A 27,038-nucleotide genomic window follows, 5' to 3' on the forward strand; every position below is an offset into this window, starting at 1 on the left:
GAATCTCATTCAGATATTATTTTAATGTTTTATATTATCTCATAATGGCCACCTAATGGACAAAACAGTAATCCCTCTCTCTGCATACCATTTTCCCAAGTATAATTCTTAATGTAGTGCACAGTTCTGAAAGCAAACTTCCAGAAACACTGAGCAAACAGATAAAATGTAGTATCATAGCTCCTTATATTTTCACTTGAAGAAACACAAAATCACACCGAATTGCAGGCAGAACAGCAGTGCATGGAGGGAAGATGAGATGAGCAGCACAAATCAGAACAAGAGATGTTCCAGTTGGATACAGAATCACAGAACTTTTTGAGTTTGAAGAGACCTTAAAGATCACTTAATTCCAACCCCCCATGCCTGGGCAGGGACACCTCCCACCAGCCCAGGTTGCCCAAAGCCCCATCCAGCCTGGCCTTGAGCACCTCCAGGGATGGGGCATCCACAGCTTCTCTGGGCAGCCTGTGCCAGGGCCTCACCACCCTCAGAGTGAAGAATTTCTTCTCAGTATCTAATCTAAATCTCCCCTCTTTTAGTTGAAAACCATTCTCCCTTGTCCTATTTCTATGCTCCCTAACAGAGTCCCTCCCCAGCTTTCCTGCAGGCTCCCTTTAGGTACTGGAAGGCTGCTGTAAGGTCTCCCTGGAGCCTCCTGTTCTCTAGGCTGAAGAACTCCAGCTCTCTCAGTCTATCTTTGTAGGAGAGGTGCTCCAGTCCTTTGATAATTCTTGTGGCCTCCTCTGCACTCACTCCAACAGGTCCGTGTCCTTCTAGTGCTGGGGGCCCCGGTGCTGCATGTGGGGTCTCCACAGAATGGAGAAGAGTGGATGAATCGCTTTCCTTGACCTGCTGGTCACTCCTATTTTGATGCAGCCCAGGATACAGTTGGCTTTCTGGGTTGCCAGCTTACGTTCAGTTTTTCATCCATCAACACCACCAAGCCCTTCTCCACAGGGCTGCTCTCTATCCACCCGCCACCTGTATTCATGCTTGGGACTGCCCCAGCCCAGATGCAGGACCTTGCGCTTGGCCTCGTTGAAGTCCACAAGGTTCGTGCAGGCCCACCTCTTGTGCCCATCCATGCCTCTGGATGGCATCCCTTCCCTCCAACACGTCGATCATACCACCCAGCTTGGTGTTGTCGGCAATTTTGCTGAGGGTGCCCTCAGTCCCACTGCCTATATCACTATCAAAGATGATAAACAGCACCAGTCCCAATGCCAACTCCTGAGGAACACCACTCAGCAGCAGTCAGTTGACCACAACTGACTGTGACCACCCAGCCAACTCCTTATCCACCGCGTGGTCCATTTGGTCTCTCCAATTTAGAGACAGAATGATGTGCAGGACAGGAGAAGGTTTCTCACTGAGGACAGTCAGGCATTGGAAAGGGCTGCCCAGACAGGTTGTGCAGTCTCTGCCATTGGAGGTCTTCAAGATGCCACAAGATACAACCACGAACTGGTCCGACCTTTCAGCTGACCCTGCTTTGAGCAGGATGTTAGACTAGAAACCCTGAAATGGTCCCCAACAGGAGGTTCCTGAGGTCCCTTCCCACCTGAATCATCCCACAATTAAGACTACATTGTCAACGACAATACTTCCCAAGGAACAGTCTCTTCGGCCTCAATTCATCTTCCTGTTCCACCAGCCCATCTCATCTTCCAAAGGCACAGGAAAATATTTAAAGGGTGTTACTCAGTGATGCCACACTACGTGACTACAAAGCAGCATCAGCCTCAAGACCTATTCAGTGTTGCATTGTAATTAGTTAATACAGCTATGATCATGTAGTTGATACAATTTTGTATCTTACAGAAGAGATTAGGAGATGAAAAAGCCTCTTCTGAAGGCCAGTATTGTAGCAAATGCTAATGGACTGAGAAGGTAACACTTGTTTGTGTTCTGCAAGTCTAAACAGAACGTGGAAACTAATGAAAACATTAAACCAGAAATTAGTGAGTTGATGCAGAGGGAGAGGAGTCTCGCTGAAGCTCTCATTTACTCATTTAGTACATAAATTATATTAATCGTTAGTACGTAAATAATATGAATTGTATCAGCTTGATCAAGGAATCAAATAACGAACTTACCGCAGCAATCATAATTGCGTTATCCAAAAATCCAAACCCTACAAAAGGCAATGCATTGTGGAAGAACACTAAAAGAAATAAGTAACAAAAAAGATAATATTTATAAGAGTTTACTACTTCACACAAACAACCAAAATGTGAATTTAATTCTACCTTTAAGAGAAGCAAAGTTAACATACAGAAAATCCCCTTCCTATTACTACGTTTAGTGCCCTGTTTTTACTTCTGGCACGTTTGGTAAGCCCTTTGCTATACAAGTCTTACTAATGCCTTGTGAAGAACCAGGTGAATGGATTTACTCTTTTCCAATACTTGTACACATTCGAATGAAAGCCACATACATCTACTAGTGCATAAGAGAAATATTTAACACTGCACAAACTTTGATGTTATTTACAATCCTTCCAGTTGACATTGCAGTATCGCTGAAGGCTGCCAAACTCTCTCCTTGCGTTATCCTCTCACTTGAATTAAAGCCCTCAATTTCTGCAATTCCCTCTCTATTCCACTGCAAGAGGTCCACTTCTTCAATCATTCCTAAAAAAAAGAAATCATATTTTAGGAGCATTGCCTGGCTCTAGCCAATTCTTATCAAAACTCCTTCAGCCAAGTTTACAATGGTGGCTTTCGCTAGCGTGTCATGCAGTGTTCATTATCTCACTATTCAGCCCAAACTTCTGTATCAGCATTCTGTTTGGGTGCTACGTTGAAGACAAGTTAGACTTCAAGCAGCTCCTCAAAATTTTACGAAATCAGGTTCCATCTTTTGTTTGATGCATTTTCTTCTTCACTCATGAAACTCCAAGTAAATCCTACTTTAAACTATTTGCTACTGCAGGATCTTGGAATAACTTGGTCTAAATAATTTCTAACAAGCACAGTGCTACTGCTCCTTTTTGTGCCACTCCATTTTCTCTCTCAAGTCTTATTATATAAGCTTCCTATGGAGTTGAGATTGAATTTGCACAGTGTGGCCTCCAGCTGAGTCTCAAGGTGCTAGCGTCCTAAGACTAAATACAGAACCGAGGACTGACTACTTGATTAAAAGTACAGCTTAGAAAATAAGTTCTTTTCACGTTTTTTGTTTGTTTGTTTGTTTTTTGCTAACATTGAAAATGCTAGTTATTTTCCACCATTTGAGATAGCATCAATAATCACATTTTACAAACTTTCAGAGATGCAAACATAGGAAGAGAGAAGTGAGAAAAGTGCATGAACTTCACAGTCAGGTAAAAAGAAACCAGCAGGACTCCCTTTTGGGTTTACCTCTAAAAACACCATGAATCCATTATCACAAAAAACAATTGTGACACAAGATGTTTCATGCTTAGGTATTGTAATAAGTTTGGACTTTACTGACTTTAAGAACATACATACCTTCTTAAATGAACAGATGAAAGACTAAAAGCACAGAATGTGTGAAGTTGTGATTCTGTGAACTTTTTTTTTTAAATAGCAGGACAAAAACCCCAAAAACTAACAGCAAAAAAAAAAAAGCACAAATAGGTACCAAAAACTTTCAAAATGTGTACCTAACTGTACAGCTACATATGGGACTCATATTCTTACTGATGTTGATAGAATTTTAGAATCCATGGATTAAACAGAAGTCCAGGGATCATGGGAAAAAAAATAAAATACAAGTATAAATACCTAGAGTAGGAGAACACTCAAATAAATGCACTTGCTCACTGACAGAGCTTGAAACCGTAAAAACGCCCTGACTTGTAAGATAAGGTAGAACGTGAAAATCACGGTTCTACTTCCAATTTCTCTACAATTTTACCCCACTTATGAATCTATTTAAAATATATGTGACTTGAAGGAATTCATTAGTTTTAAGCTTAAAGAGAAAAAAAAAATCCCTAAAGTACTACATCATCAATGCAGCTTGGCTGAGATGAACAATGCTTGCTGCTGGCTTTGAACAGTGCTCCCTTGTTTGGGCTTTCTGTCCTACTTTCACTAAATGGCACACGTTCTCTCACCAGCTGAGGTGTTATGAAATAAAGAAGGCAGGGTGACTTTAGGTGCTTGCTTTGGTTTTCCACTACTCCACAGTACAGGGATGAGGACAGACCAATGCTTGTAGGAGAAAGACGAAGCAACTCGAACACAAAGACTTCACAGGACCGAGCTACATTCAGCAAACATTCTTATTTTACCATGTTTCAGTTGTCCTGGAGATGGCGGCGCAACCTCCAACTTCTCTAGAGAAGTCAAAATGAAACGAGAAAGTTAGCTAGTTCATCACAAATTCAGTTTATTACATTATAAAGCATTTACCAAGTTACTAGCAGGCAAAAAGTAGATATGTAATAGATTTAAAATTTGAAGTAAAAATGCTTCGCATATCTATATTTTTCTTTTTAAAAAGATCCTATGATATTAAAAGCCACAAAGTCTCTTCAATTGATTTTACAAGATTAAGCTAGTATTTATAACTGATAATGCAAAAGAGCAGCACACACTAGAACAGCCCAATAGCAATCTTTATTACATGATTAAACAAGAAAATTAGAAAAAGCGCCCTAAAATTAGAAAAAAACAGGACATCTACAAGAACTGTATTTTAGTATTTGTTTTTAGGAGTACTCTAAGCATGCAGCAGACAAGCTTCTTCCTTCCAGCCTGTAAAAAACCACTACTACTTCTGTTCCCACAGCAGGCATATTTTAACATCTGGTATGAGAATAAATGAGAAACACTACAACATTAGGGACTGGTAAAATGGTAGAATACAAGAGGAGCCTACATCACTACCCCAAGCATACTTGGGGCAGCCACAGTAGCTAGCATTGCAAACCCAGGCTGTAAAGCATTTGGGCATCATCTTCACCATGCCTGAGCCTTGCAGGTTGCAGCATGTATCCCTGCATCCAAGGGAGCTGCTATACTCACAGCAATTGTCAAGGAGAAACTAATAGATTCACTTAAAATAACCTCAAAAATATAAATAAAATGGTTAGACCAAAACACCAACAGCCAACCAAAAGAATTCAAATCATTTGAAGTCTTAAAACTACAAAGAGTTTCAAAGTCTGCTGAAGAGCTGCTTCTTCCCCCTGCTCAAACTATCCAAGCTCCACAGAAACAGGCACTTATACTCTCCAGGCAAATAAAAGGAGCACAGCCTGCGTGCTACAGAAATACATTATTATTTATATTTTTTTTTCCCCCATAGAAAACACGATGGGATTCACAGCCTAGAACCTCAGGGTGGAGCAGAGCCAAGGAACAGCCTGTGGGCCCCAGAGGCGAGCCCTGTAAGAACGACATTTCCACAGCTGCAGGCATTTCTGGTGTCCTGCAGGCTCAAAAGCCACACTGAAGTTTTCAGCTCATATTCAGGCTGAGGTCCATTTTCCCAACACTAGCTTTTGCACCTGCCTGCATACAGTCCCCCTCCATCACAGGGTGAGAGAAGCATTTACAGGTATGCAGAAAGAGTGAGCTGTCTGCACACACCACTGTAGTCATTCCAGCAACTTTTCCCTGAGCCCAGAGGAATGCAATTCTTACAACATTTGGGAACATCAGAGCTACCCCGAACCAGAGATGTACCGAGGTGCTGCTCCCCAGAGCTCCAGCCTCCCTAGCAGTGGCCAGACAACTGGAGCCAAAACCATGGTGTCTGTGTTGCAGCTCTAACCTCCTCTTGTTCCATCCTGCTGGATGCCAGGGAGACAACAAAATCCCCAAATCCTGAAACCAGCCACAGGAGGTCTGAGTGCTGCCCTCCACAGCTTTCTGCTGAAAACCACCCCCACTGAAGTGCTGCCTACCTAAGTCCTCTGGATACAGGGATGTAGCAATAAAAACCTGTAACAGTATGCAAACTCCCAGAAAGCACTCCTTTCAGCTCTGAGGAAAACGTGACACGTTTTCATAGTTTGCCCTGATTTTAAAATGTGGTTCCGATAGCCAGCGGGTTTAGATAATGCCCAAGTGAAATGTCTGAGATACCGATACAGAAGACTATTTGGTTTATCAAACAAAACTACAACATTTCAGAGCATTAGTCTTGTGGATTTAACTACAATTGATCTTGTCGGAGCTTGATCGCACACAACAGTCTATATAATTACATTCTTTTTAGTGTGGTAAGAAAGCTATTAAAAAGCTAAAAGACTGAGCATAATTGATTTTAGAAACGTCACCAAAAGGAAGAATTGAGGACAAGTGTTTGGCAGGAGAAAAAAAAAGTCAAAGAAAACCCTAATCTTTAAATCCATAAATAACAGGAATTTCAGCACTCTTATTAACTAGAAGTGACATAAATCTCCTCCCTTGGAACATAAACCAAGGAGGGCCTTGGGATGCTTTTAATAGGAGGGAGGCTGGGGAGACACGGCTTTGGGGGAAGAGGAGAGATGAGCCAGCACAAGTTAGAGGGAATAGGCAAGGGATTGAATATAAGTGAAAATCACTACTTCATTGACATGAATGGTTTGGGTAGTGTGGGTTTCCTGCTAAATACCCCTTTTAGGAAGCAGGGTATGTAAGGTGACCAGCTCCTTCCACAGCACCACTGCAGCCAAGTGTTAAAAGAGGGGGCCCTGAGGACAGCATGGTGGCACCACCTCAGAGGCTGGCCATGAGAAACTCCTGTGTAGCCAACTGTCTTCCTGCCATCACCCTAAGAGCTTCCTTCCAGTTTAGAAAAAGTCTTGAAATTCATCTGGAAGAATGCCTGAAGTGTAGCTCCCTTTATTGTTGAGATAAAAACAGGAGCCAGGACACGGGTGTCTCAGGTATCTTCTACCTGAAGAGAGCAACCAGCCTCAGCCGTGCCCAAGGCAGGGCCAAATCACATCGGGTTGCTCAGGACCAGGCTCAAGGGAAAAGTTTTCCCTGTGAAACACCAAACCCAGCCATGGGGCATGAAGAAAAGTTCAGTGACTGCTTCAGTGAATGCCACCAGTGCGGCCGCCACAGCAGCAGGCCGGAGAGGCCCAGTTCCTCACAGCCCTAGGCCTAAATTAAAGCTAGCAGATTGGAGGGAGGGGAAAAAAAAAAAAAAAAGAAATTTAATGACAAAAGAATTATTAACTACTGTGCATGAAAGCCAAAAATAGGTGGTTTTTTTTTTTTTTTTTTTTTTTTTTTTTTTTTACACAATCACTTCCAATACCACCCCTTCAACATGCTTCGAAAACTCCGCAAGATATGAAGGCAGCAGGTAAACACACCTCACAAAAAAACAATTAATTGCCTTCAAAAAATTTAAACCCCCCTCGAGGTACTCTATTCCAAAACCCATTTCACAATTTATCAGTCACAAGTTGTTTTCAAGGCTCAGCAAAAAAAGAGGAAAAAAGTCTTCAGAGAGCACAGTGAAGGAAACATGCTCTTCACTTGTTTTACTAAAGGGGAAAAAGGAATCATAACTACAAAATCCACTTCCAAAAACTGAATTTAGTAAGAATTCAACAGTTCAGAATATACATGACTGAAAAAGGGAAAAAAGAAGTATTCCAGTATTGCATTTCAGGACAGCCATTCACCTATGGCCACCATGCTCATCCTACAGCACCATGCTAAGTACGATGCCAGTATTCATCTTAAATGAATAGAAATGAAAATGAAAAAGCAAATTAAAAAAAATGAAATGGCAGAATAAGGAATACTACCGTTTCCAAACTGACACTCGTTACCCTAAATTAAGTTATAAACCAAGGTTCAAGTGCAATACAGTTCACTAGCTCTGAATTATGGAGCCTGGTGAACAGAAAAAAAGAAAAGCTGCCTCTTAAATCTGTTCTTAATCCTTTTTGAATTTACAAGTAACACTTTTTTTTGCTAAATAAACATATTTTTAAACAGAAACAAAAATGGGAATATAAAACTAACAACATAAATAACACCATTATCCAAAATGTGGCCCAAATCCAATGACTTAACTCTGCCAGCTGTAGCAAATTTAAACCACGACAGTACTTGCAATGTAGTCATAGGATTATTATTCTTTGCTGACAAAAAAACCAACCTGCTTAATGGGGGCTATATTTTGCAGATGGTTAATAAAAACAGTTATCACCAGTTTTTGAATGATCAGTTCAGGAACTGGAACACAAGGGAACTAGCGAGCCTAAAAGCATGTATTATTACCTTTTCTTTAAATTGCAGCTAACACTGCTATAAAGTTTTACAGCTAAATCTGTTACTGTCACCCAAGAGCAGGAAACAAGTGACAGGTAACAGGCACAGTGGCTAGGGCCACTCCATGAATGGAGATACGTGCTATAGCTGAGCATCGTTAAATCTACGACAAATATGAGAAATGATTTATAGCTTAAATTGTGACCAAATTTTTAAGATTAATAATTTAACAATGAATATCAAGGTGGCATGAGGAAAGAACATCAAAGATATTAATCATCTAGCTCCATAATGACCTCACTGCAGAGGCTGGTTAGTGTCTCATCTGCAAATTAGGGAGGGTTTTGCCTCAAATCCAACCTGGAACATCAATTTCCTCCAAACTGCCTGTCCAGGTCATTTCAGCACATCATGCAAATATACATCATGAGGACAGCAAGGGCTCACTTACACAAAACCAAAAGTCACTGTAGTTTTTGTGCCTCTTAAATACTCCTTTGTAGGTGACATTCGTAAGAGAATTGAGACCAAAATTCTGGACTGGAGCATGGAAATGAGGTGTGCATTACTGCTTTGTTCAGCATCTGGAGAGGTAGATCCTTAAAAGTATTTGAGGCATTGAGTGCACCCTCAGTAAGTTCGCAGATGACACCAAGTTAGGTGCGTGTGTCGATCTGCTCGAGGGTAGGAAAGCCCTGCAGGAGGATCTGGATAGGCTGCACCGATGGGCTGAGGTCAACTGCATGAAGTTCAACAAGGCCAAGTGCCGGGTCCTGCACCTGGGGCGCAATAACCCCAAGCAGAGCTACAGACTGGGAGAGGAATGGTTGGAGAGCTGCCAGGCAGAGAAGGACCTGGGAGTGATGGTGGATAGTCAGCTGAATATGAGCCAGCAGTGTGCTCAGGTGGCCAAGAAGGCCAACGGCATCCTGGCTTGTATCAGGAACAGCGTGACCAGCAGGGCGAGGGAGGTGATCGTCCCCCTGTACTCAGCTCTGGTGAGGCCGCACCTCGAGTACTGTGTTCAGTTTTGGGCCCCTCGCTACAAGAAGGACATCGAGGTGCTTGAGCGGGTGCAGAGAAGGGCGACGAAGCTGGTGAGGGGCCTGGAGAACAAGTCCTACGAGGAGCGGCTGAGGGAGCTGGGCTTGTTCAGCCTGGAGAAGAGGAGGCTCAGGGGTGACCTTATCGCTCTCTATAGGTACCTCAAGGGAGGCTGTAGCGAGGTGGGGGTTGGCCTGTTCTCCCACGTGCCTGGTGACAGGACGAGGGGGAATGGGCTTAAGTTGAGCCAGGGGAGTTTTAGGTTAGATGTTAGGAAGAATTTCTTCACTGAAAGGGTTGTTAGACATTGGAACAGGCTGCCCAGGGAAGTGGTGGAGTCACCATCCCTGGAAGTCTTCAAAAGACGTTTAGATGTAGAGCTTAGGGATATGGTTTAGTGGGGACTGCTAGCGTTAGGTTGGAGGTTGGACTCGATGACCTTGAGGTCTCTTCCAACCTAGAAATTCTGTAATTCTGTGATTCTGTAAGTAAATCCTAACCAATGTATGAAATAAGTCCATGAATGAACTCTTAAGACACATGCCCACCCCCCTCTATTCCTTCTCAGCTTTTCCTCGAGGTTTACTAAAGCTGCAAAAAAACCCTCTGTACTTACAGCAGAACAAAATTGAAAAAATATTTTCACTGATTTTCAGCTGGGTTCCCATAATATTCAAGACAGCAAAAAAACAATCCAGAAGTTGGCAGTGAAGAAAAATATCTCCATCATTTGTTACAACTCAAATGATTTCCTGTTACTACACCAGTCAAGACATGAAAGGATGCTGACTTGCGCAGTGCTAAATATATGCTCTGCTGTTAGCCAGTGCAGTCACATGCACATGAGAAGAGAAAGCTTAGCAAAGCATGAATAAGAGATGAATAGACAGAGGACAAGATAGAATACTTTTTCTCTATTACCTGCAAAAACATTAACCATGTCCAAAATTTTCTTCCTAAATACAAATATGGCAGGCACTATGGGCATTGGAGGCTGATTTACGCCCTAATGCTGCAGAAAGTTACACCAAGATCATGTTCTGTTTTCCTCCCTGAAAAACCTCAAAGTAGAAGAAGAAACTCATCTTTATTTGAAACCATTGGGCCACGTGTTGAGCAAACCTTGCAGAAGTGCTGTGGTCAGTAGCTACTCCTTAGAACAGACATATTTAGCAAGAGAAATGGATGTGATTGCTGATCAGATACAGGATAGTACTCGTTAAGTATCACAGAACTTCATTTCCATTTTATCTTCAGTGCTTACTGTGTGTTCATCATCAAATATGGGGAGTATACAACACACTCATCCTATTAACCCTCCCAGAAATGTAAAACACCACATCATTTTAAAGATGCTAAACAAAACACAGACCTAAGGTGGAAACCCTGACAACTCTAAGACAAAGCGTAAAATGGCAAGGGGTAATTTTTCTCCAAGCTGCCTGTCTAGGTCCAGAAATCCAACTCATTACCTTCCTCATCATGACAAAGCACTGATAGAGCCTTGGATTAGATCAGGGGTAATTGTCAACTCAACGTTCAGCCTTTCATTTCCACTCAAAACATGAATTGCCAAAACACAATTTGCAATGCTTCACAATGTCTCAAACTGCAATTGCAAAATATGTGAAGGAAGACGCTTGCCTCAAGATTTAAGGGAGCTAATCAACTAAAACGATGACAAGCTAGGAAGGACTTGCGGTTTGTAATAGAGATGCAGGGTAAATACAGAAAAAGTTTGAGCTGTCACCTTCATAGAGAAATGGAAAAGAAATGGGAAAAAAGGTAAGAAAAACAGCTGAAGTGCTTATACAGAAATGTCAGAAACATTAGAGATACAATCTGAGAGTAAATATGAACAACAACACGGTATTCTGATCTGTGCACTGCAGAAGTACATGTGAAATATTATTTAACAAAGATAAAAAAAAAAAAAAAGGTATCAGAGCGTTGCCAGGAAATACATTTTTGTAGCAATCCCTGGCTGAATTGAGCTATCCACAAAATCAGTTCCCTGCCATGAAAAAAAAGCAAATCAATTTGCAGAACCATAATGCCCAGCATCCCAGATGGAGGCTGGGTTTTCTCTCTTCACCCTGTTTTGAAGCTCAGGGAGCGCAATGAGTTGCCAGGGGCTTACAGAGGGGCATTGCTCAATGGTACAGCAAATTCGTCTACCTCTGGATGAATGAACCCTCCCCTGGGATTATTAACACCTTTCCCAGCAGCTGTGGAAAAAGACCAGGTAAATACTTTAGACTAACAGTCTAGTGGGATCAATCTAATCCAAACAGACCCTTTTAACTACATTTCAGCAAGGTGAGGTATTGGCTTCTCCGCCAGCTCCGTTTTTCCCTGTGCCTCTCTGGTTTGAGGTAACGCATCTATCCATCGCTTCGGTGGTTCTCGGCTGAGCAGAGCAGCAGCCCCACATCAGCACTGAACTGGAAATCAGATCGTTATCTATGCATTATCGTGGTGTGAGCCTTGGTTCTAAGATGGCCTTTGTAGCGCTTGCACTTAAGAGGATAAGCAAAACAGTTCTGTGGGACACCACAAAAGATTTGTTAACAGGAGTTATCAGAGCTCTGTGCGCAACCAAAGAGATCTGATCTAGTAGAGGCTTTCATCACCTTGCAATAGGGAAGTGTTGGCATCACTGATGTGATGCATGCGAGTGCTCAGGAAATACCTAGGGAGGTGTACACGCAATCACGAGATCCTTTAGTTAATGATGTTCCCCCCAGGTCCTGTTCTTAAAACAAAATCTGAATTGAGAGATGAGTTTAAAGAGCTGAGTTTATTTCTTCCCACCCCTCCTTTCCTTTATGCCCTTCCCCCAGCTGCTCAAAGCCACGCTTCTTTTCCCAGGAAAAGGAAGGAAAAAAAAAAAGGTAGTTAATGAAGAGCAGAGAGCATCGCTGGCTCTCAAACACAGGCAGGCAATCTCACGCTGGCAGCAGCCCGTGCAGCACCGGGGTGATGGGGCTGCTCTCCTCTGCTCCAGCACGACCACACCAGCTTGTAACAGTGGCTCGAGGTCCGTGCTACACTTGCTCACTTTTCCTTAAGACCCCTGCTGCTGTTACTGTCATTCCCTGGCAGAGAATTCAGGCTTCTGCCTTCTGAGCAGCCAGGGGGCTTCAAATGAGAAAAAGTTCCTTCGTTAATATCAAGAGAGAGGCATGGCGATGCCCGGAGGCTAAGCCTGATGGGGTGGGTGGGATTATTTTTTCCTCCTTTAAGAGAATTCTACCAGGAACATTACAGAAAACTCAAGACAAACCACTGGTAGATCACATACCGCTAAGTACCAGCCTGCTCTGAAATGGGAAGTCTCACCCCCTGCCTGAGGATGACCTTGGATTCAAGGAAAACCGCAGAAATAAGATTTTCCCTGAAATAATTTTAAATGTATAGAGTTTAATGCTTTTCATCTGTCTCAGAATGATGGCAACTACACAGAATGAGAGCAATCGAGCAGATAGATAAACTGAGCAGTGTTCTGTTAGTTCCAGGCTCACAGCAAGCATTATTTTGCTGCTGATAGTTTCTCACTGACCCATGGCAATAAAAACAGAAGTATAAACTCCCTAGAAGTACTTAAGAAACCTTTGATACCTATCAACAATAAAGAGCACTTTAAGAAGCTGTTGCTAATTTAAGTTCCAGCTGTAAACGACACTCGGTAACTCCTTCCACTCTGTATTAAATGCCCAAGGAGCAGAGAAGAGTAGCAATTAAGCTGTTCTTAACTCTTTACTTAATGCTAACGGTACCAGGACAAACCTAACATTCAGCACTTGGGTGCTTTTCTTCTTCCCTTCCCCAAGTAATTTAGCAAAGCCTTCCTGCTGCATCTGTGAAACCAGTCAGACTAACACCTGACTCCTTGCAGAGTTAAAACCCAAGCTGCAATACCAGCTGTTTTTGACAAGCTGCTGGAGAAGTGAATGCTATACGATATACCCAATCTATTTTACATGGAATTTTACCTTAAAGTGTTTTCTTTTGGCTTTGATGTTGTAAGAGTACAGAATGTCTGCTGGGTTGTTACGCAGCTCTGTTATTCAGTAATTTCTCCTGCATGCAAATGTTAAGTCCTACTGAAAAAAACATTTTAGTCTGTTCATGAAAGTGACCTGACATTGTTACGATTGCTGATTTGATAAATAAAGTCAAATAAATAAGGAGACAGAACAACAAAGGAAGCATAAAGCCAGTAGTCTACAAGCAGACAGTGCTCACTGAGTTAACCGTTTCAAGCAATTGCCCTTATTCTGGAGCAGAAAAAAGGAAAAAAAAAAAAAAAAAAAAAAAAAGAAAAAAGGATAGTTTTTCCTCCTGCCCACTGTTTCTGCAGGCTTTGGCAGGCATGAGCTTTCCTTCCAGAGGATTATCTGGCACGGTTTCAGTGCACCTATGCAGCTTTCAACTGCAGAGCTAACTCAAGCCTCAGCCCAAGTGAAAGCACAGCTGTGCACACACTGCCTCTAAAGCTGCTCTGGGAGTTCTGCCTTACAAAGAACTACCCGTCTGAGCCATTTATCTCATCCCAACACCATTTAATCTTCCCTTGGAGCTAACTGATGACAATTTATAAAAGACCGGGTTCTGCCATTTAACGTATTTCAGCTTTTGCCCATTTTCCTTTTTTCACTGTTGGCTTTTTTTTGACCTTTCCTTCGTTAGGATTTCAACCCTGAGAAAGCAGCAAACTCCTGGAAGTGCTGAAGTTGCAGCCTCCACCCACAACAATCGGCTGGAGAAGTAGTGAATTATAAATGCTAAACCACAGCTGAACCTCAGGGCTTTCTGCACACAGAACAAGCTTGGTTTGTTTTCTGACAAAAGGTAAGGAGGAAATACGGAATCAGATCTATTCAACATTTTTCCCCTTGGCAGTGGGGAATTGCCTGCACTGGTGACACACCAGTAATGCCAATACTTACTGGAGACTTGCGTTAAATTTATGCTCCCACTACTTGTTTCGTGCCATACTTGTTTTCATGCCTGACCTCAGCGTGCCTCTGGCACCTTTCCCTCCTCTCATTCTCATCAGCTGTTCCGAAATTCACAGACCTTGCACAGCCTCTGCTCCAGCAGGGAGGAAGGGGACGGATTTAGCCTTTTGCAGCACTGAAGCTAAGCGATGAGCTACACGCAGGCAGCCGGAGATCCCAGGAGCAATAATCCTGGAGAGACAGCCAGAGGAAGGCGAGAAACAGCTCCTTATCTATTCACAAGGGGTCAGAGAAATCTTGAGGTCAGCAATGCTCCCAGATATAATTGGGAGTATTTGACAAGACCAAGAAAGAAACCTGGAAGGCTGCTCACCAGTGCGAGTCACCACACGTGCTGTTAGTGACACGGGGCTCCCAGGGGGATCGGAGAGAAGAAACTCTGAGCTGAGGCAGAAAGTCCTTGTGGCACTTCCGAGGAGAAAATCAGACTAATGCTGAGGTCAAGTACAGAAACGTACCTTGAAGGGACCTAAATTCACACTGCTGCTGTAGAAGGCAATTGGATATTTTTCTTCCTGTTCCTAAATTCCCTCTTGGGACTGCACACACAGAGGCTTTGGGGTCGGTGGGGACTGGGGCACTCCCTTTGCAACAGCCTGAGTTAGGTTGACAGTAGATCTATTATCTACATTTAATAATGGACACATGTTTAGTATATGGTATAGCAGATCTATAAATCATATATATGATTCATATGTATTTGCTTGCGAGTGTTTTTTTGTTTTTTTTTAACTGAGCTTCTACAAAAGAAGAAAAGTCACAGGAAAACCTCAGCCGTATTTGTCTCCAACTGCAAAGACCGTAACAAGCAGCACCTGGAGGTAAGGCCAACGTGATACATTCCTAGGATCCGATCCATGCAGGTAAACCAACAGTGAGAACACCAACAAGCCAGAGACTTTCCCCTTCCAATAAATCAGATCTAACAGGCTGAGGATGTGATGTCCTCTTCCCACCCGAACCAGCCGCTGGTGACGCTGCTGTTTAGGCTGCACCAGGACCACAAACACATCTCACCCCATTTAGGGAGAGGTCGGAGTCACAAGAAGCCTGTGACATTTTCAAGAAGGGTGGACCAGAATGAGTACTTGTAACACTGCCAGCACTTTTGCAGCTACCTATTCCCTTTGTTTCCTTTACTCCATAAAATACTGTAAAAATAGGAAAATTGGGGGTTGGGAGAAGATGTCACTGGCAAAAATCTTTACTTGGCTGGCAATTCTTACATCCCTTGATCCCGAACAAACGAGCTTGTTTCACATTTGTGACACTCTATCTTTACTTGTGCTTTATATAAAAAAAAAAATAATAAAAACTCAACCCATTGCCGGGACTTAATGAAATAAAGAAATTGCCGTCTGAAAATAGAAGCTGACTGTATTTAAAAGAGCAGCCGGCTAAAGAAATCAATTTGTTCCATGCACCTTTCTCTAGAGTCTTCCACGAAACCCAATAACGCCAGCAAAACCCAATTTCTCCCCATTCAGGTTGCTGTGAAGGATGGGACGATATATTAAGGGGGACTGATGGCTTACACTGTGAATGCAACACAACTGCCACATAACAGTTCAGTGACACCGACCTGGCCAGCGCTAAGGAAGGGCTGGATCACTGCACACAGCCAAAAGCTGCGAAGAGCAAAGGACCAGAAGGTATTTTCCCAGTACAAGTAATCAGAAATTGATGGTATTTACAGGTAGAACTGCAGCAGGTTGAAATGCAGCAATTATCTGGACGTGAAGGAAGTGGCAGAGCTCTGCAGCAACACAAATCCATGCTCAGGACGGCAGCAAGATAGAGGCAGACCTCTCTGTCTGTGGCATGGATGAGAACCACTCACCATTTCCTGCACCTTCTCCCAGCTTTGCCTCGAGGTTTCATAAAGTCTTGCTGGTGTCCAGCTGGCAGGTCCCACAACCTGGGCCACCGCTGACACCCACGGCTCTGGCCCCTCTCAATTCAAGCTGACCTCACCTAAGAAACCTTTCAGATTTCTCAGATTTTTGAAACAAAAGAGATTTTTCAAGACCGTGTCCTTCCCCTAGGTCAAGCAGAAGCCTTTAGCTGTGCTTGCTGCCACAGAGCAAGGCAGGATTTAAGTCTGGAAATGCCTCCTCTCCTACCTGGCATTTATGCAGCCTTCCTTCCCAAAGCAAAACAGCAGCTGCTCAGCAGCAGATCACAGCACGTGCACCAAGACCCTAAAAGCTACCAAGTATTCAGTCAGCGGGTTGAGGAAAGTTTTTCTCCCTGTGTATGGGCAGTAGGAGAGAATAAAACAGACCCCCTGCTCCTTACGACTGCTTTAAGGTGATGAGAGAGTTGCCACAAGGTATGCCCCATCACCAAACACAGAATACTGTAGTCCTCCACTGCTCCTATTTGCTCTTTTTACAAGTCAGAGAGAAATGAGTAGGCTGAGAAAGTGACACGAGGGAATTTGCCATGAGTTAAAGCACAGTCATTTATCAGGATTAAATACAAAAACGCAAAGAGTACCCAAAAAAGAATGAACATAAGAGCCCGTCACATATAAATGGGAACTGGCAAATTATCCAGCAAACAAGGCTTTTGAGGTCAACAACGTAAGTGCAATAATGACTAAATATCACACACACACACATAAGTGCAATTAAGACTATATATCAGGGTCTGCTAAGGCTGCAAGGGAAGATGTATTAACAACTAACATACAATCCCTAGTAACTGGACACTCCACAAAAACACCGATTTCATATCCCATAGATTTGAATGAAACATGCACTCTAATGGGTTAAAAAAAATGCATTTTGTCAGCTTTGCCTTGAACTGCTCACCGTGTTTCAGAGGAAGCAAGAGTTTGTTTCAGGCACGGGTTAGTCACATCCCCAAAATTCCAAAAGGCAGGCTAGATGTTAGAGGAAGTTCTCACACACAGCAATAAAACGGCAACAAGAACGTTTGCTTTCTGGTTTCTCAAACAGCACCATGCCAATTTGAGGAGAAAGAAAGAAAAGGGATGAGGGGGTGGCACAAGGCAACTCACACACGTCCAGCTTTCCTCAATCTGAACCATTTCTTTACCAGAAAAAAAAAAAAAAAAACTGCAGAAGATCCAAAGCAGTTTCCTTAATTACCATCTGCATGATATACTTCGCTCATTTTTTCCATTTGCTTTGCCTTTTTATAAGAAAGGGCTTTCAGTCACACGGGTAAGCTTTAAATAATTTAAGAAACCCTTAAATTCTTCCTGTAAGAAACTGATGTCATTCTTTAATATCAATTATACGCTAAATCAGTGCCCCTGTGTTGCAGAACACACAGGATCCTGTTCATTCACACCTGTTACACGGAGATCAAAGTGCATCTCATCTACTGCTCTGAAGGGCACGAGCTGCTAAGTAAAAGTTGCCTTTTAAGTGATCTTTCCTAAATCTAAAGCACCCCTCATGGCAGAAAAGATAACTAGCAGGAAAACCTGCGTCCCAATAACTACAAAATGTATTATTTTACACATGAACATAAAGCCTGGCTCAGAGCCTGACTTTTGTTTGTTTTTAATTGACCACCTTAAAAAATGCTTGTGCATGGCAGTTATTCTGCTGTACTACATGCCTAAACACATGCAAATATCGGAAAGCAAGCTTTAATTAGGGCAATCTTTTACTTTACCTTTCCTAGAGCATTAATTAGAGGGAAGGGTAAAGGCAGTTAACTGAATAATTACATTTTTAACGGTAATGCCATTTCCGCATTATGTTTGGACCACAGAATTTAATGCGTGGCACTTTGCCAGGGAAGGGCATAAGGTACATAACATCGAGTTCCTCCAACTGAATGAAGTTGTTTCAGCCTGAAAATTTCCACTCCATTATGATCTAGAAATTATGGAGACTTGTCCAGGTTACCTAGAAATTACTGTGCTTGGGAGACTTTCCACGAGACCAGGCCTTGAAACATTTCTTTGTTCACATTAAGACTAAGTCCCCGAAGTCCCCACGGGGACCACGTCATTCTGAGACCGAAGTCATGATATCAATTTATATTATGAAGCCTGAAGTCACAAGTTTATAGTAATGTAAATAAACCCAAGACCAAGCACTTTGATTTCTTGCAGCAACACATGCCAGCTGCATCACAAGGAGCACACAGAACGTCTGCCACACGAGCAGCTTGCTGGCCTTATGCAATGCCACGTCTCAGCAACACACTTTTAGGTTTGTTTTTTTTTTTTTACTGTACCAAGAGTACCGGTCGTCTCTGGCGATACTACCTCCTTCGCGGGCTTCTCAAGTGGAACCAGTGGCTTAGGGTATCTGGATGCTAGAAGTTTCCAAAAGCAAGACGGTGATAAGTCATTACTCAAAGTGATCCAACCCACACTGCCAGCAAGGAGAGAACCTAGACATGCAGTAAGGAGACCGGGTTTCTCTAGGTCTTACGCTCGTTCCACTTGATCTTGAATACTTGCTGACTTTCCTCTGCAAAAACATTCAGCTGAATTTCTGCATTTAAGCACAGAACCCAGACTGGGTTCTGTACAATTTCAGAATAGGGAAGGAAACCAAATGACAAGAGCAAAATCAGCACGAATTTCAGCAAGCAATACCTTGCTGAACATGGTTTACAGGCAGACAGTTACAGTGACATATGACAGTTTGAGAGAGCAACTTTAGGACAGTTTTACTAGGAATGACCAAGTACCAGCTTCCTTTTTTATGGCATTAAACCCCACTCCCTTCAATACTCAGGTAATGTACAGCCCTGTCCCAAGGTATTACCTACGTTAGCATGGGTAGACTAACCCTCAGTGAGTTTAAAATAGAAAAAGAGAATCACCAAACTTATTCTAAGTTAAAACATTGTGAAAAAAATTGATATAGCAGGCAGTTTCCATAAGATACTACATGGTTATTGAGATGACAGCATGATGAAAAGTCTGACTCTCCTAAGCCACTTACGTTTACAGCTTTACCGCTACTTGAGGAAAAAAAAAAAAAAAAAAGAGTCCAAACAAATCATAAGCACTCAATTGTAATAACGCTTAAGGAAACGTCAGATTGACAAATACAACACAGCAGTGCTAAAATGAACAGTGGAAATAGATTTTCTACCACCCACGAGTACATTTTGGAGATGAGATTTTGATCATGCAGTTTTTACTTTGGAGTTCTGGCATTCAGTTGTGTGGTTTGTTTGTTTGTTTTTTTTGTAATCATACTTTCATTCTCGAAAGGTTTCTCATGGAATACCTCTCAATTAGATGTCAAATGCACGAAACCCCTTATCTCAGGGAATCAAGCAGCGCACCCATCTTCCCAAGCGCTTTGCTTTTCCTGGTAATGGGCATCCACATTCTTGGAGACAGGACTGTGACTGAAAAGAATCTAAAGAAAAAAATAACTGAATTTCATAGTAAATCAGAATTCATTCTAGAGACACGGAACTCCCAGCTCTGTTAGCTGACAGCAGCTGCAGGGTTCGCTTCACAAACAACACCTACCCTGGCCTTGACAGCGAGGTGAGCGCCTGGTGAGCCCCAGCAACCCAAGCAGAGCAGCAGGCAGAGCTCTGTCCTTTAGCAGCAAGGCCTGGGAAAGCCACGGTGGATTTACGCATTGAATATTCTACCTATGGCAGAATATGGTAGCTATGGGACTGAATATAGCTTCCCATTTCTCCCTCTCCTCACTAAGTCTCAAGGAAGCTAGTGTCAGAGCAGCTACAGAAAAGATTCAACTCAAAACTGCCTCACTGTTCTCTTTTTGCTGGCAAAGTGACATCAATTTCAAGCCAATGGATTCAATATTAGCGTTAACTAACATCTGGGGTGAGTGGTCTTCTGTAATAGTTATCACCACAGGTGATAAAATACTTTGCATTGCACAGATGAGCACTCTATGGAAATACAACATGTAGATGCTAAAGAAAATGATGAGCACTCCTTCAGCACTCCTTCTGGACTCTGCCTTCGTGAAAAGGCTCGATGGTTTAGGGAAAAAAAAAAAAAAAAAGAATTTGGGAAGCAAAAAGAGAAGTAGTGGATGTTTCCATCTGAACCTCATCATTCATCACTGAGTATTTTTGCCTCAGCACCGAGATTAGCAGTAGCCTCTGTGTATGCACACAGGCAAGCCAGTGAGAGTTTCTCATTTTATCAGCCTGCTAGAGCACTTCAGCTTGCAAATTACATGCTTCCCAGCAGCCTGCCAGGAGACCTTCTCCTAGAATAGCAGTCAAACAAAGTAAAGAAACAACTGAGTGACCCAGGTCACAGCACAGCAGAGGTGGATGACCCATCTCCACGTGCAGCTCAGGGCGTATCCGTGCACATTTTGCCCAGAACTACCTCCATATGGTGCCAAAGCACACTAGCAGGGCTGTTCCCTCTTCCCCCTGCTCAAACTGGGGAATTCTCCTACCTTTTCATTGGAAAAAATCACTCTTTAGACAAGACAAGCGAAGCCAGAAGGATCAAATCACACTTTGTTAACATAGCTTACGCTGTACCAAAAAGAGGTACTAAGACCCAGGTGGTTTCTAAGCCACCAGGCAGATGCATTTATATTAGCACAAAGCATCTGACTCATAATGAAAGGAATTGTTTTTCACACTAGGTCATGTTTGAAGTGACCAAGAACTTCAGTGAAATCCATTCGTCTCTGATGGCATTTGCAGCCTTCCAAATTAACTTCCCTCTGTGAACTGTGGAAGCAGTGGCATCGAGACTAATAATCCTTGTGCTACTCCAGGGAACCAGAGATTTCACACCAGATCATAAAACAGAGATGCTTCTTGTGACACCAAAGTTAAGATTTCACACAACACCGGCTAAAAGTTGGCAATTACCTCAAGAAGATCTTGCTCCAGCTGTCAGACCGACCGAACACAGCGGTGGCGCCCTTCACGCACAGCGCTAACTTCTTCACACCCAACACATGAACATTTTTCTAGCAGAACACACTGCTTTGGTCAGATAATTTACTAAATCACACAGAGCATCACATACCGGTGCCTGCAAAGAGAATCTAGCTACAGACTGCATTCTGCAGACCTGACCTTAACCCAACAAAAACAGCTGTCAGGAATACACCGGCACAAAGTTTTTTGCATGTGTTCTCATTAACACACAGCCTCAACAACCAGAAATCCTCCGAGCTCCTACATTTCCGAAGGCCTTTTATTTCGTAATCATATCACAAAACCCTAATATTTAAAAAATAAAATGCAAATTGCTGTTTTCGAGGATTCTTTTTTTCCATGTACGTGCATAATTCTAACAGGAGCTGTTTTCCCATCTCTGCAAACAAAGACGGAAGAATAACTGAATCCCTCCCTACCACAACCTGAGAGGCACTAGATAGCTGTTGTGTTAGTATTGTTAGTGGAAAAGCGTTATGTTTTGGCTCAAGAATATTGTAAACCAGCACAGCTATAAGAACAGCAGCACCCTTAGCACACCTGCTGTGTAGTTGTTTCTTACCTACGCAAGTCGAACACTTCGGTCATTTTCCTCCTGCTTACTGGGCTTGCTGCACTGCTTCTAAGTGCTTCCACAAATCATTTTCAAATATACACTGGAAACTATAGGCAGAAAACCAGAACATAAGCCCCTCTCCTTCCTTCTCAAACCCCTCACTTTTGATACGAAAGGTTAGAAGCATGAAATCACTCTCTACATTACCAGTATGTTTTTTTATCTTTCCATCTCTCTATGTAAGAAAGGAGCAGAGGGAAGGAGGATTTCACTATGTTGCCAAGAAAATGAAACCTTGATCACGGAGCACCACTTCCACAAACAGGAGAGTGGCACTACTGCAGTTTAAAGGAATCGGCCAATTTGCTACTTCGGTGTTTCTGTAACTACGAAAAAGAAAAACACAAAATATTTGTATTCAAGTCCACATTCATCATCTCCATCTGCTGCAGCTGACATGCTTACAAGAAACACAAGCTGAAATTAAAAAAAAAACTGTTCTGAAACTCATCTTGGTAAAAGGCGAGACCCTATACACCTTTCCAAGAAAAAAAGGGAAGAAAAAAAGACTTTAAGGAAAACAGAAAACTAAATCCAGGTAGGAAGGTCTTGTAGCTGTCTTCAGAAAGAGCAATTTAGTGATGTTTTGACTAAGACAGTTAGCAAAATATAGACTGCAGTCTAAATCAGGACACTTCTCAGAATATCTTTTTTAACACAGTTCCATCAAGATTCGGTTTCATATTCTCCCCCCCAGGTTCTCCTACGCAAAAGCTTCCTAGTGTTTGAAGTCAGGCTGCCGGGTAAGCCCGGCTCCGATAGCCATCCTTGAACACGAGCTCACAGATCCGTGAGCAGCGCAGCCTCCTGACCGAAGCCAAACATTAAACAAACAGACTCATTTCGCTGTTTGTTAGTACAGCAAGTTTTCAGCTGCTTTCTGGAGGCTGAACTGTTTACACCCGCTGCTAGCGCCCAGCACCTGGGAGCAGAAGACACGTGTGGTGGCAGAAACCCTTCCGAGCCCCCGTCTCAAACCTCTCCCACCTCCAGGCTGTGTGACCACAGGGCAACCCGAGGCATTAAGCAGCAAAAGACTCGAGACTCACCTAACTCAGAGGTGGATGGCTACGGCTCACCTACCTGAGGACCGTTCTTCGGCGGAGCAGCCACGGCAGCGGCCGGGTTTCCCTCTAGCCTCTGCCATTAGGGGAGGCCACAGATAGTGTGTCCTGTCATAGCTCGCGCTAGGGCAATTAGGTGGTGGGACCGCATCCTCCCGCTGGTAGGCCTGCGAATGGACTGAGGAGCAGGCCCCATTTGGTTCTTGGTGTGCCCAGGTCTCCCCATATTGCTGACAGCTTCCCCGAGCTGTTATGGGGTCTGTTAGGGCACAGAACAGGGAATGAAGGAAGAAGGTCAAAACTTAACCCAGGAAGGACCACGTTAGGAGGGGTATGGACTAAGACCTCCCTTTCCATATGGAAGTATGAAAAGATCACAAGCACAAAACAAACTCGACAGAACTGCGTGTGCATTTCAGGATTGAGGACAGGCTGATTTTCTGGACTGCAATAGGACAGAGGAACTCGCTTAGCAGACAGGCAAGGGAATTTGGAGGCTGCATTCGGATCACACCTCATTGGAAATCAAACTTGCCATCCGATCTAAAGCATCGACCACCTGGAACTACAGCGTGCTGCCACAGGATGAAAAGATAAGAGCAGAAACACAGCATTCCCCAAATCAGTTTAACTACCCTGAACTGATCAATTGTGAAAAACAGAAGTGACATTAACAGATTGGAGAAAGCACTAGGAAAGCGGGGCACAAATCCCTCCTCACAATCACAGCCCGAGCACCTAGTTACATCATTCCTACAGTCACCATTTTAACAGCAGGCAGGGGCAAACGTACAAAACATTATCTAATCATAACGAAGCACATGAAGCACAGATTATCATCATCTAGCCCAGAAATTGTGTCATTTTCTTTCCAGCGCAGCCCTTCTACTCTGTGTGCTTCTGCCACTGCCCGGTGTTGTGAGCTACGATGCACACCTGACGATCCTGAGGAGCCTGGCTCTACGTTTGCTTCCCTTCGTCCCATAAAATCTGAATTCTGTCAATATCGACCCTGCCCTCGAAGCTCCCCTCCTTCCCTAGCCCAGGACAGCTCAAACACCTGCACACCAAAAAAGAACCCAGTGCTTTGGCGGGTGCCTCTAAAAAAAGCCCAGCACCTGCATCTGCACTGAGTGATTTCTGTGCCACGTTACCTCTCTCATTCACGTGATTTTAGCTCTCTAGAATATCACAGAACATACAGGAGGTACACACTCTCGGTTTAAGGTATTTTTTGGCTAATTTTTATCCAAAAGACTTTCTAGAAGCTCTTCTTGGCTATGTCTTTTTGTCAACAACTTGTGTAGAAAAATCACTTCTTAGGGAGAAAAGCTGACAGCTCATATGCTGTAGTCAGGAAAAAAAAAATAAAAAAATGAACGGAGCTGGCTAAAGGAAGAAGTTATTTTCCTAAAAATCAAGTTACCAGCAGCAGGGAAGATCAAAAATCTGACTCCACAGACTGAGGTCTGATGGCATCACTGCACTTTGGCAACCCTCACCTGTGGGACTACAAAGCACAGACCTGAGGTTTCGCTGAAACTCTCCCCCCAGCGAGATGAATGGTTACAATTTCTGGCACAAGTGAACTACGATTTCCACTACCAGCATATATCCGCAGTTTAGTCCTAAGTCTCATGCAGTTATGTCTCTGAACTTAAACTAATGCTTTTGTCACTCAGTCTTTCAGATCCTAAATTATCAGATAGTCACAGTACCTTATAGAAACAGACTCTCATACTATAGCTAACAGCAGCTGAGCAAGCAGATATTAAATAGGACCATCTGTTGAGTTATCTCTGTACAAACCTCGAGACATTATACTGAAATACGTTTTTAAGGTTTTGATATCCCCAACACGATCCCCTGGTGATACAGGAGCCCTGTGAAAAACCTACTTTCACCTGAGCAGTAACTGTCTGGATAGAAACTTGTACAAAAACCTACGGCAAGAACCTTTCAGATGCTGAGAAGGATCCTTAGGAAGAGCATTAGTTGTTAGTACTCAAAAGTTAGGGTCAATTGACAGCTTAAAGCATGCTTTCTGACTAGGAAACAAACATAACCAATCCCTGCTCTGCAAAACAGCAGCACTGCTCCTAAAACAAGCTATTTACATGAACTGCTCTTGCTCTGTTTGCATGCAGGTGTACTACAGACAGCACTGAGGAGGCACCTGAAAAGGGTCTGCTTCTTTGTGGAAGCAGCACTCCTTCGGCTGCCCCTTCAAACTGGTTTCTGCCCACCCGGAGCTTTCCTCAAGACACGTACAGATCAGCCACGAGCCACAGAAATGCCCTTTCCAAGGGCACGCTACGACCAAAGTCACAGAGGCCTAGATCAAATGCACGCTGGGTTCTGAAGTGCCTGCTGTCATCTCGGCCGCAATAGGTACCGTAAATTACAGCTGAGCATCAGAAGCACCGCGCCTGCAATCAACGGGATCTGATTAGGTCACGTTTTTGATACGTGCATGCAAAGTGCCAGGTTGGAAGGAGCAGTGGGATCAAGGAGAAATCAGTGCGGATTATTTTAGCCGGTGTTTTGCTCACAGACACACCTAGAAACCTCCCCAGCACGCGTGTACCTGCCCGCGGAGGGTGAATTACAGCCAAGCAGCCCTTGGCAGGCACCCTCACAGGGACAGCCCCGTACACGGGGCAGCACAACTCCTGAACGAGCTCCAGCAGTAGCCCAGGATCTCTTTGGAGATCTGAAACCTGCTGTAGCAGCACTGGGGCACTTTGTACACGACACTGCTCCTGCTTGAACACCTTTCCCACAGCCTTCAGGACACCTCACGGGACAGCCAGCACCCAGCAAAACCCATGGGGCTGAAGTGGCGAAGGCGGGGCGGATGGTTCTGGAAACTAAACCCCTGTGGGGCAGCCACGTGGAGCTGTGGGGCAGCCCGGCAGCTTTCTCGACGCCTCAGCCCCGCTTTGCCCCTCAGCCAGCCCCACACGGTGCCGGGCACCCTACGCGGGGCTCACCTTGGGCGATGGCGATGGACTCGAAGCGGTGCAGCTCCCGCAGCAGGCAGCTCCGCTCGGTGGAGTGCAGGCTGTAGATGAAGTCTCGGGCTCCCTGCGCCGTGTTCAGCGCCTCCATCGGCTCCTTCTTAGGGTGGGTGCCCAGAGCCCGGCCGGGAGGAGGAGGATGAGGAGGAGCCCCCCCCCCGGGCAGGAGCAGCCCCTGGGTGCCGCCACAGCTCAGGCTGCCCAAGCGGCGGTGGAGGTGGTGGTGGTGGTGTTGGCAGCAAAGCGGCGGGGCCCTTAGCGAGCCCAAGCAGGGCGATGAGGAGGGCACGGAGGCGCCGGGGCCCCCCGGCCGCCCCAGCAGCAGCAGCGCCGCCCGGCCGAGCCGCGCCGACATGGGGCAGGGGAAGAAGGCGCCCGAGACGCCCGGGCGGTGCCGCTGCTCCGCTCCGCCTCAGCCGCCCATGGCCCCATGGAGGGAGGGAGGGAGGGAGGGAAGGGAGAGGAGGAGGCAGCGCCACGCAGGCGCGGGGCGGCGCCGGGCGGCAGCGCGGCCTCGGTCGCCCCCTCAGGGAGCCGCGGTGAAGGGCGGCGGCCGCCGGGCGAGGCGGGTGTGAGGGGGAGATTAGCCCCAAAGAGCCTGGCCGGGCGGTGTTGCCTCAGAGAGAGCCGAAGAAACTCGGTTATAAAGTGAAACAACACGGAACAGTCCCCTCACAAACCTCCCCCTCCTCCCCCTCCAGCCTCAGTACTGTACAGCCGCCCCCAATCTTTACAGAATCACAGAATTTCTAGGTTGGAAGAGACCTCAAGAACATCGAGTCCAACCTCTGACCTAACACTAACAGTCCCCACTAAACCATATCCCTAAGCTCTACATCTAAACGTCTTTTAAAGACCTCCAGGGATGGTGACTCCACCACTTCCCTGGGCAGCCTGTTCCAATGCCTCACAACCCTTTCAGTAAAGAAGTTCTTCCTAACATCTAACCTAAAACTCCCCTGGTGCAACTTCAGCCCATTCCCCCTCGTCCTGTCACCAGGCACGTGGGAGAACAAACACACCCCCACCTCGCTACAGCCTCCCTTGAGGTACCTATAGAGAGCAATAAGGTCGCCCCTGAGCCTCCTCTTCTCCAGGCCGAACAAGCCCAGCTCCCTCAGCCGCTCCTCGTAGGACTTGTTCTCCAGGCCCCTCACCAGCTTCGTCGC

The 27,038-nt window shown here is 44.5% G+C and overlaps 1 protein-coding gene across 2 annotated transcripts in view; it reads right to left on the reverse strand.

Moving 5' to 3' along the window:
- The window catches only part of TMEM65 (transmembrane protein 65), a 42,061-nt gene extending 15,761 nt beyond the window's left edge, over positions 1–26,300 (reverse strand). Inside the window, exons 1-4 of one of the 2 annotated variants that reach the window (XM_084281789.1) lie at positions 25,843–26,300; positions 18,491–18,571; positions 4,265–4,309; positions 2,100–2,167 (exon numbers count right to left, since the gene is read on the reverse strand). In XM_084281789.1, the coding sequence (XP_084137915.1) occupies positions 2,100–2,167; positions 4,265–4,309; positions 18,491–18,571; positions 25,843–26,224 (576 nt within the window). In that variant the 5' untranslated portion in view covers positions 26,225–26,300. The remainder of the gene's footprint in view (positions 1–2,099; positions 2,168–4,264; positions 4,310–18,490; positions 18,572–25,842) is intronic. The other variant, XM_084281790.1, reaches the window with a different exon arrangement.
- Positions 26,301–27,038: the final 738 nt, after the last annotated feature.

This window comes from Netta rufina (assembly GCF_964035555.1).
Source record: "Netta rufina genome assembly, chromosome: 2".
In the NCBI taxonomy this organism is placed as follows: Eukaryota; Metazoa; Chordata; class Aves; order Anseriformes; family Anatidae; genus Netta; species Netta rufina.